Raw genomic sequence first — 11,614 nt, forward strand, 5'->3', positions numbered from 1 at the left:
CCACAGTATTAGTGTATGAAATTCCCACTGACACACATAAATATAATAAAAAGGAGTGTCTTTTTGTCATGTTTTTCCTTATAACTTTCTGTAACTTACAGTACATATAACATAAATAATGACATACAACTTACAGCAGACTATCCTGATTCAAACAAGCCCAAACACAACATAATACGATAAGTAGATCTTGAAACATTCTTCAAAGAGTGTACATGGAAAGACAATGCGCTAAACACACGTGTGTATGTGTGTGTCTATGTGTGTGTGTGTGTGTGTGTGTGTGTGTGTGTGTGTGTGTGTGTGTGTGTAAATATGTACGAGGACTTTGTGTGTGCAAACACACATCCACATACTGCATGTGCTCATCTAAAGGATTGAGATGCTCCTTAACACTTACCAGGAACACCACAGGTGTAACAAAGTAAAAATCAATAAAATTTTATGAAAATGATCTAAAAATACAAAACAAAATGTGTGTTTAGATGCCCTGAGCGAACAAAGTCATGGAATTTTATTCCAACTGGATGAAACAAACTACAGTTTTCAGAAGAAGAAAAAAGTTAATCGGTCAGTTTTGACCAGAATACATTAAGGGTCAAATCAGATAGAAATAGCTCTTTATTGTAACAACTGCATTTTTTTTACATTGTATATCATGATCTACTTGCCTTGATCTTTTAGAATGCATGCAGTATTTCCAAATAGAGCTATTATCTACATTTAGTCATTTAGCAGTCATTTAAAGAAAATATTTTGGGTGTTTAAATTCCATATAGCTTCCCCTGTGAATTCATTTTGTAGTAAGACATCATTTCAATGAAACTAATAAGAATTAAAAAAAATACTTGTGGTATTTCAGATCAGGATCCTTTTACAACACATATTTCACAACGAGATTTAAATTAAAAAAAGAAGAAGAAGATCATTTTGATTATCAATACGATAAAATGCCCCTGTTTGGCATCAAAATGATTTTAAAGAGTCTTTCAGTATTTTAAATCTTCTATAGCTCCCTCTTTGAGTTCCTTTAACGCTCTAGAGTCATCTGTTTATGAATTATTTTTTACAGTAGGATCTTACATGATTAGGCTTATTCAAATCCATTAGGATCCTTTAGAATTGATTTCTAATTATGAAAGACTTTTCCAATTAGAATGCTGTATTCTATAAGAGCCTTTTAAAAAATCTACTCAATCCCTGCCTAAATATCTCACAGTCTGCACAGTCAAAGGAAGCTGTCCTGAAATGAATTCAATTAATGCATCAGTTGCCATGAAGAAAAGTCGATCGACCCCCAACCTCGAGCATGATCAGTCGATGTCTCTACAGACCCTAGAGCTGAGTAGTTTGTTCTGGATTACAGATGCTCTTTCTCAAAGAACAAAGTTGAGAGGGAAGACACGACATTCAATACAGACAGTATCTGACTGCTCTCTCTCTCTCTCTTTCTCTCTGATCTCTTGCCAGTTCTTACCTCTCTTTCTCTCTCTAACTCCATGTTCCCTTTGCATGCCAATAAGAATTTGAACTTCTGAGAATCCTGACCCATTTTCTAATGTTGATGGCCATCAAACTCAACAGAATTTGTTCACCATCTCCCTAATGCGTTCTATGATCTCTGAAATGTGTGTTAATGGATTCTTGAGTGTTTTTTTTATGAAAGAGAGAATCATGTGAGTGGATTCTAATTTATCTCATACATGTTTATTTATTTATTTATCAAACCCTAATGCATAGTCCAAATGTGTATTTCATTTTTCACATAAAGCAGTCTTTTCATATGACATCCCAGGAAAGCCTCAATTAAGTGCTCTTTGATAATATCAAGTCATGTCAGTTTTATTTATATGTAGCACTTTTCGAAATATCAAGTTTTCACAAAGTAGTGCCTTAGTAACCCCAGTGAGCAAGCCAAAGACAAAGGACAATGTTTTCACATTTAGATTGCGGGTTTTAATATTAAAAGAGGTTTTTGTTAATATCCCTATCCATGTTAACATTTTTCTGTTATTTTTATATGTAATTATAGCCATTTTAAATACCATATCCATGTTCAAATGTATACTAATAAAAATTAATAAATTAGCTGTCATTAGCAGACTTTGAGCAACCTGAGTAAGGTGTCTTTTCATCTGACATTCTGGGAATTCCTTAATTAAGGTGTCTTTGATCAGGTGAATTAACTGCTTTCACATTTAGTGTGCTATTTTTAAATGAAAAGGTTTTACTTTAGTCTGTTTTCATGATTTATCCTCATAGTATACATAAAGAGATCATTTTCTTTTTCATTCTCCATCTGTTATATAGATAATTACATGTCAAGTCATTTTTATTTGTATAGCGCTTTTCACAACACACATCATTTCAAAGCAGCTTTACAGATAATTATGCTTCAACAGAAAAAGCTGCAATATAGTAATTTTTATAAAAAAGACATGATTGTAAATTGTGCCTTAAAATAAATAATAGAAAATAATTATATTTATATTTAGACCCCCAGTGAGCAAACTTAAGGTGACTGTGGCAAGGAACACAAAACGCCATAAGATGTTGGTTAAAGGAGAAAAATAACCTAATACATAAGACATAATTCTCAAGCCTATCCAAGAGAATTTCATGATCTATGGTGTCGAAGGCAGCACTAAGATTTAAAAGCACTAGAAGAAAAATGCAGCCACAATCAGATGATAAGAGCAAATTATTTGTAACTCTGATAAGTGCAGTCTCTGTACTATGATGGGGCATGAATCCTGACTGAAATTCTTCATATATACCATTTTTTTAATGAACATAGTTGGGAGGACACTGCCTTTTCTAGTATTTTCGACATAAATGGGAGATTTGAAATCAGTCTATAATTAGCCAAATCTCCAGGATCAAGCTGTGGTTTCTTGATAAGCAGTTTAATAACTGCTTTCTAAAATTTTCTTGGGACATGCCCTAAGGATAATGAGAGGTTATTAAAATCAATAAGAGGTTCTGAGATTACAGGAAACACTTCTTTTAATAGCTTGGTCAGTATTGAATCTAACATCCATGTTGTTGATTTTGATGTTTTGATAAGTTTGTTTAGCTCTTCCTGTCCTATGAGCGCAAAGGATTGAAGTTGCTCTTGGAGAATAATATGAGACACTGTCTTCAGAGGTGGTATTGCAGACGGTTGTTTAATTCCAATTTTGTTTCTGATGATTTTAATTTTATCAGTAAATAAATTCATAAAGTAATTACTAATGTACTGCGATGGAATATCTAGTTCAGTCGAAGATTTATTCCTTACTAATTTATCCACAGTACTGAATAAACACCTAGGATTATTGTGGTTATTTTCTATTAGATGGCTAAAATATGCAGACCTGGCAACTTTTAGAGCCTTTCTGTAGCTAGAGACACCATCATTCCATGCACCACGAAACACCTCTAATTTTGGGGGGCCTGGGTATCTCAGCGAGTAAAGATGCTGACTACCACCCCTGGAGTCGCAAGTTCGAATCCAGGGCGTGCTGAGTGACTCCAGCTAGGTCTCCTAAGCAACCAAATTGGCCCGGTTGCTAGGGAGGGTAGAGTCACATGGGGTAACCTCCGCCTGGTCACTATAATGTGGTTCTCGCTCTCGGTGGGGTGCATGGTGAGTTGTTCGTGGATGCCACGGAGAATAGCGTGAAGCCTCCACATGCACTATGTCTCTGTGGTAACATGCTCAATAAGCCATGTGATAAGATGCGTGGATTGACACGGAGGCAACTGAGATTTGTTCTCCGCCACCCGGATTGAGGTGAGTCACTACGCCACTATGAGGACCTAGAGCACATTGGGAATTGGGGAGAAAAGGGGAGAAAAAAACCCTCTAATTTTGTACTCTTGCACTCCATTTTTCGAGCTGCTCTCTTGAGAACATGAGTGTGATTGTTGTACCATGGTGTGGGGCTTTTCTCTTTAATTTTCTTTAATCGAAGGGGTCGACACTATCAAGAGTTCTAGAGAACACTGTATCTGTATTTTCTGTGATTACATCAAGTTCTTCTACATTTTTTGGTTTACTGGGTATTTGAGACAAATATGGAAGGTATTGGTGAAGCTATATTTAGTGGTCAAAAGAATAGTTCTATCCACTCGATAATGTGTCATAGATTGAGTGACCTTTGTTAAACGCAGCATACAAGAGACGAGGTAATGATCTGAGTCATCGCTCTGTGGCAGAATTGCTATATAATCAACATCATTTCCATATGACAGAATTGTAATCTATGTTATGGTTATGGTGATGAGTTGATCCTGTCATATTTTGTCTGACCCCAACAGAGTTGAGAATATCGATAAATGCTAATCCAAGTGTATCATTTTCTTTATCTATGTGAATGTTGAAGTCACCAACGATTAAAGCTCTATCCACAGTAACTACTAGATCTGACAGAAAATCAGCAAATTCACCAAGGAACTGTCTGAAGGCATTCAGACGGAGGACAGCGGTTCCACTGGAACTTTTTCAGAGGCTCCTGGGGCATATGGCATCCTCAGCGGTGGCCACACTGCTCGGGTTGATGTATATGAGACCGCTTCAGCACTGGCTTCAGACTCAAGTCCCAAGATGGGCATGGCACGCGGAACACATCGCGTGGTCGTCATGTCGATCTGTCACCGCCTCTTCAGCCCTTGGACTGACCTAGCATTTCTATGGGCAGGGGTCCCCTAGAGCAGGTCTCCAGGCGCGTCGTGGTTAGGATGGACACCTAGATGGGCTGGGGCGCTGTATGCAATGGGCATGCAGCCGCCGGCTCTTGGAATGGCCCACGGCTGTGTTGGCACATCAACTGCCTCGAGTTTTTGGCAGTACTGCTCGCCCTGCGGAGGCTCCGGCCATTGATCCAGGGCAAGCATGTGTTGGTCCGGACGGACAACATGGCGACGGTAGCATACATCAAATGCCAATGTGGCCTACGCTCCCGTTGCATGTCACAACTCGCCCGCCGTCTCCTCCTCTGGAGTCAACAGCGCCTCAAGTAGCTGTGAGCCACTCACATCCCAGGTGATCTCAACACTGCAGCGGACACGCTGTCATGACATGTTACACTCAGGGGAGGGTGGAGACTCCACCCCCGGGTGGTCCAGCTGATTTGGAGTCGATTCGGTCGAGCACAGGTAGACCTGTTTGCTTCCCGGGAATCCTCCCACTGTCCGCTTTGGTATGCCCTGACCGAGGCACCCCTCGGTATAGTGGTGTCTGTTCGCTAAGTGGTGTTCTTCCCAACGGCACATCATGATGCAGTAGATGGTAAGTATTTGGGGAAGCATGACTTGATCATTTCGCTCACTTCCATCAAGAGGGTAGGGGACCTGCAGGTGTTCTCTGTCAGCGAAACATGCCTGGAGTTCGGTCCGGGTTACTCTCACGTGATCCTGAGACCCTGACTGGGCTATGTGCCCAAGGTTCCCACGACCCCATTTAGGGATTAGGTGGTGAACCTACAAGCACTGCCCTGGGAGGAGGCAGACCCAGCCTTGGCATTGCTGTGTCTGGTGCGTGCTTTACACATCTATTTGGATCACACGCAGAGCTTTAGAAGCTCCGAGCAGCTCTTTGTCTGCTTTGGCGGCCAGCAGAAAGGGAGTGCTGTCTCCAAACAGAGGATCGCCCATTGGCGATACCAAGCCATGCTTGAATCGAACAATACTCGCATTGACTGATCGCAATGTATTTACGTTGTCCGGTAAAGTTACTGTGACATGTTTACTAATATTTATGACTTCTGAAATTGACTTCTTGTAACTGTTATATTGCACATTTAAGCTTGTTATTTTCATGTTTAATAAAGTATATTTTATCCCCATCATTATTGAGTCCTCGTTTTATGTTTTTAGTTTACAGTGTTATTGTGTTTATTGCATAGACATACTATTGTAGTATTACAGTTCACTTGCATTATCAACTGAGGCTGTACAATATAATATAACAATAATAGTCTTCCATTGAACTCAAATCAGCCATATCACGAGTATCACCTCTAAAATTGACATATGTAGTACAATACAAACATAATAGAAGATAAAACACTTGAATAATCATATTAAAATATACTGGTAATACTGGTATACCCTGTTCTCAATGTAAAAGCACTTTGAGTGTAGAGTCAGAAAAGTGGTATAAGTGTAAAATTAATTAATTCAAAATATATGAATACAAGTGTTTTTTATCTTCATCAAAGCAAATAATATTTCAGTTTTAAATGTTTAATCGTATAACATAATATCAACATGAAAATATCATGTTATGACTCCAGTTCTGAATATCTCCCAGTCACGACCACACACAGGCGATATCCAGGTAAAGTGTTCTTCCACAAATAGCTTTCAACCACAGATGTCACTAGAGAGCACAAAGTTATGTAGTGCAGCTTTAACATGAGTTAACTACATTAGTTAACATAACGACCAATAATTTTTCAGCACTTATTAACTGGTTAGTTCACCCGTTCATCATTTACTCACCCACATGTGTATGACTTTTTCTTTCACTGAACACAAACAAAGATTTTTAGAAGAATATCTGAGCTCTATAGGTCCATTCAGTGCCAGTGAAAGGTGACAGAACTCCAAAAGCTCCAAAAAGGAGATAAAGTCAGCATAAAAGTAATCCATCGGACTCCAGTGGTTTAATCAATGTCTTCTGCAGCGATCCAATCGGTTTTGGGTAAGGACAGACCAATATAACTCCTTTTTCACTGTACATCTTTACAGCAGTCTCCTTGGCGATCAAGCTTGATTACACTTCCTAGCGCCATCTATCGCTCTGCACATGGTAAAGCGCTAGGAAGTGTAATCAAATTTGAAATCATGATCATGACTGCAGACTGCAATGGCAAGATGTACAGTAAAAAAGGAGTTACATTTTGGTCTGTTCTCACCCAAAACAAACCGGATCACTTCAGAAGACATTGATTAAAACACGGGAGTCTTGTGGATTACTTTCATGCTGACTTAATCTCGCGTTTGGAGTTCTGGTCACTATTCACTTGCATTGAATGGACCTACAGAGGTGAGATATTCTTCTAAAAATCTTTGTTTGTGTTCAGCACAACAAAAAAATTCATACACATCTGGGATGGCATGAGGATGAGTAAATGATGAGAGAATTTTCATTTTTATATATATATATATTGTTTTGTATATAATAATTTCTACACTTTCTAATACATCTTTTTTTTTATTTTTTATTAAAAGTTGTATATGTAAACATTATTAAAAGCTTAAAATATTATATTTTAATTTGGTGATAGTTTTCACAAAATGTAATTTAAGACAGTTTTGAAATATGGGATTGAAACCAGCATAAAGAAACCATTTTATTTTTATTTTTTTATTTTTTATTTTTTTTTGCCCCTGCCAGAGAAAACAAGCATTTGTGCCGTTGGTCTTCTAATTCAGAACTTGTAATGAAATATATCCATTATGACAACTAACCCCATGTGACACAACAGCCCCAGTTTCCCCTACTGTATATAAGCTCAACGAACGCTCCTCAAGCTCATTCAAAGACAGAGAGAGTCAGCGGACATTCACGCAGCACAATATGTTTTAATGGTTTAAAAAGCGCACAGAAGTATCTTACATCGCAAGTTGCATCAGTAGGATGCATGTAAAGAAAACGTGTGTTGCATATATGACATCGTATAGAAATCAGCGCTAGTAAACTTAGTGTATAGGTGCGTAAACTGCGCCATGCAGGGGAACAGCAGCGAGTTTGCACCGGGTTTGGCGGCGTGCGGACCGGCGCTAGATGAAGGCGATGCTCTGTCGAACCGGACCGCGGCAGCTTTACAGAACCTCTCCCTGCGGTGCTGGCTGCAACTACTCTCCAAAGAGTCCGCGCAGGAGCTCTACGGCGACAGCTCGAGCATGGCAATGCGCATTGTGATTGCGCTCGTGTACCTGATCGTGTGCGCGCTGGGGCTCGTCGGGAACCTTTTGGCACTGTATCTGCTCCAATCGCGCCATAGACTCAAGCAGTCCTCTATCAATTGCTTCGTCATGAGTTTGGCTGTAACCGACCTGCAGTTTGTCCTGACACTTCCATTCTGGGCCGTAGATACCGCTTTGGACTTCCGATGGCCTTTTGGAAAGGTGATGTGCAAGATCATCAGCTCGGTGACGACTATGAACATGTACGCCAGTGTTTTCTTCCTCACAGCTATGAGTGTTGCGCGCTACTGTTCCCTGTCCTCTTCCCTACGGATGCAAAGTCCCAAAACGGCTTCGGCTGAGGTAAAATGGGCCAGTTTGGGTATCTGGGTCGTGTCCGTGGTGGCCACCATCCCGCATGCGGTCTACTCCACCACGGCGCAGGTATCGGACGACGAGCTGTGCCTGGTGCGCTTTTCGGACTCTGGAAGCTGGGATCCACAGCTGCTCTTGGGTCTCTATCAGACCCAAAAGGTTCTTTTGGGCTTCGTGATTCCTCTGATCATCATTTGCGTTTGTTATCTCCTTCTGTTACGCTTCGTTCTGCGGCGTCGCGTCAGCGGCGTTCCCGGGTCGGAAAGTGAGAGAGGACGCCACAAGCGCCGCTCCAAAGTCACCAAATCTGTCACCATTGTGGTACTGTCGTTTTTCTTGTGCTGGCTGCCCAACCAGGCGCTGACGCTTTGGGGAGTGCTCATTAAATTCGACTTGGTGCCCTTCAGCAACGCTTTCTATAACGCGCAGGCCTACGCGTTCCCAATCACTGTGTGCCTGGCGCACACAAACAGCTGCCTGAACCCGGTGCTGTACTGTTTGATCCGGCAGGAGTACCGCACTGGACTTAAGAAACTGCTTTTCAGGGCCACTCCATCCATTAGGAACCTGGCCAAGCTGGTGTACAGGGGCAAGAAGGTGGCAGAGGCTCCACCTGGAGTGGCCGTGGTGCAAATGGAGATTGGGATGTGACATTACCATTAAATGAAAAGGACTTACTAGTGTGATGCCCAAAAGCTCATTTGAACTTTCGAAAGCATGTTCTCATACATTGGGGTCCAAAAGTCTAGGGCCACTAGTGAAATGCATAGCATTTTTATATTTTAATATATTTTTTTTCCATTACAAATTATTTTATCAGCACACGAATTTAAGTGGAAAAAGTTAATTGAAGGTGAATTGAAACACTGAATTGAATTTACATAAATGAATGTCTTAGTATTTGATATGTCCCCTTTTTGCTTTAATGACAGCAGGCACTTAATCTGGCATGAGCTCCATGAGTTTTTGCAAAACCTGATGATCATGTTATCCAGCTTTATTTGAGAATGATCCAAAGAGCATCCTGTGTGCTTCAATCGAAGCATGGAAATCTTACATGGTAAATATCACAAATGTAATTATTTGATCATAGAGACATTTTTTATTATTATTATTTTGAGGTCAGTGCAAATAAATTATTTCCTTACTGGGCATTTTTTATTATTATTATTTTCTCTAAACATCCTTAAAACAATCGAAAATTACCTTTTTTTATATTAAAGGTATAGGTCACCCAAAAATGAATATTCTCTCATCATTTACTCACCCTCATGTCATCCCAGATGTGTATGACTTTCTTTCTTCTGCTGAACACAAGTGAAGATTTTAGAAGAAAATCTCAGCGATATGATTGGTGTGGCTGAGAAACAGATCAATATTCAAGTCGTTTTTAACCATAAACCACAAATTTCACTTTCAAAATGTGCAAGAATTTGAAAGTGAAAGTGGAGATTTACAGTAAAAAAGGACTTGAATATTGATTTGTTTCTCAGCCACACCAATCATATTGCTTCTAAGACATCGATTTAACCACTGGAGTCTTACAGATTACTTTTACTCTTCCTCTATGTGCCTTTCGGAGCTTCAGAGCTCTGGCCACCATTTACTTGCATTGTATGGACCTACAGAGCTGAGATATTTTTCTAATAATCTTCATGTGTGTTCTGCAGAAGAAATAAAGTCATACATATCTGGAATGGCATGGGGGTGAGTAAATGATGAGATAATTTTCATTTTTGAGTGAACTGTTCCTTTAAATCTTGTTTTTGGAGAAACTAACAAAATTAATCACTTTTTTTTTTCTTACCCCATTGCAATAGTTTTTTTCTTGTTTAAAGCAAGAACCCCACTAAACTTTGTTTGATTTCTTTAAAAACAAGACTTAATATCTTATGCCATTTTACTTCTCAAGTAAATGCATCTTGTTTTAAGAATGTTTAATTTTTTTTTTTTTTTTTACTGTAAAACAAGACAAAAATAGTCAGTAAGAAAATGATTTATTATTTTATTTATTTATTTTTGCAGTGTATTTGATTTTTAATCTCATCAATGGTGTCTCAAACTTTTGGACCACACTATATCTATATCTCACCAACATGGATTTATAAACATCAGACAGCTCTGGCGAGCTCATAGAATGCATTAAAATCATCCTTTTTCATGATCTTAAAAAAAAATTGTATGCTTAAATGCGTAACATTAGTTTTGTAGGCAAATATAAGTTGTGCCTATGAATGACTTTATTTACAAAGCTTTAAAAGCTATAATTAATGCATACATACACTTCTTCAATCCTGTTTAAAAAGCAACTCAAAGGGTGGTGACTTTAGAGAAGAAAATACAAGAAAGTCTTGATTTGTTTAACATTTTTGGTCACTATATAATTCCCATACTTCCATGTGTGTTATTTCATAGTTTTGACGACTTTACTATTATTCGAAAAAGTGGAAAATATTAATAATAAAAAATTAGAAGATGTGTCCAAACTTTTGAATGGTAATGTCACGCATAATAAATACTACTGCAAGGGATTATTTGGTTGTCAGGCCTTTCCAAACATCTCAAACCACTGTTTCCATGGATATGCAGTATTTTTCAAAAGCTGAATTCAGCTTTAACTAACAAAAACTCACTCATTGAGACCAAATTAATTTGATCCTTCCTGGGAACTTTGTGGACATTGACTAGACCAAGACACACGAGGAGAGACCATTCCCAAACTGTCCTTGAGCTCATTGTATAGTTCAGTGTACTGTCTCTGAACATTCCCATTAGATGATATATAATGCTGCAGAATGCAGTCTGGTTACAATCTGTACATCATCTATAAACACTGTCTGTCTACCCTGATGGACTTTCCATGTGGCATTTTTGAGAAGGAAAAACATTCCAAAGTGTTTTTTGTCTCTCGCTCATGAATCTTACATTTCTAACATGAGTTAATTGCATTACTTGACTTGGCTGAAATGTATATGGCTCAGTGTTAATAAAATTGTTTCACAGCAAATCGTCCCTGTTTGGTTGATTACACCCTGCTTAAAATCATACACTGCAAATACATTTTCTTAAAAAAAATCAATAAATTATATATATATATATATATATACACACACATTGTTTTAAGCAGAAAAATAATACATTTTAATATGACAATTTTGCTTTTCAATTTTATTGTTTTAAGGATTTTTTTGTATATTTTGACTTGAAAATACTTTAACAGTGTATTATGATATTGGAGATGCATTGCTTGTATGTGCACTGGTATGCAAATGTGCACAGGTTTTAAGTCTAAAGTATTATTTACTATTTACACCTAAATACATATATATTTACTTTTTACAGT

General features: G+C 38.5%; 1 protein-coding gene across 1 annotated transcript; it reads left to right on the forward strand.

Moving 5' to 3' along the window:
• Positions 1 to 7,696: 7,696 nt before the first annotated feature.
• Positions 7,697 to 9,458, forward strand: LOC127443197 (relaxin-3 receptor 1-like). Its single transcript, XM_051701787.1, has one exon. It carries the CDS (start codon positions 7,717 to 7,719, stop codon positions 8,920 to 8,922), a length of 1,206 nt encoding a protein of 401 aa, XP_051557747.1. The 5' UTR covers positions 7,697 to 7,716; the 3' UTR covers positions 8,923 to 9,458.
• Positions 9,459 to 11,614: the final 2,156 nt, after the last annotated feature.

Source organism: Myxocyprinus asiaticus, chromosome 6, assembly GCF_019703515.2.
Source record: "Myxocyprinus asiaticus isolate MX2 ecotype Aquarium Trade chromosome 6, UBuf_Myxa_2, whole genome shotgun sequence".
NCBI lineage: Eukaryota > Metazoa > Chordata > Actinopteri > Cypriniformes > Catostomidae > Myxocyprinus > Myxocyprinus asiaticus.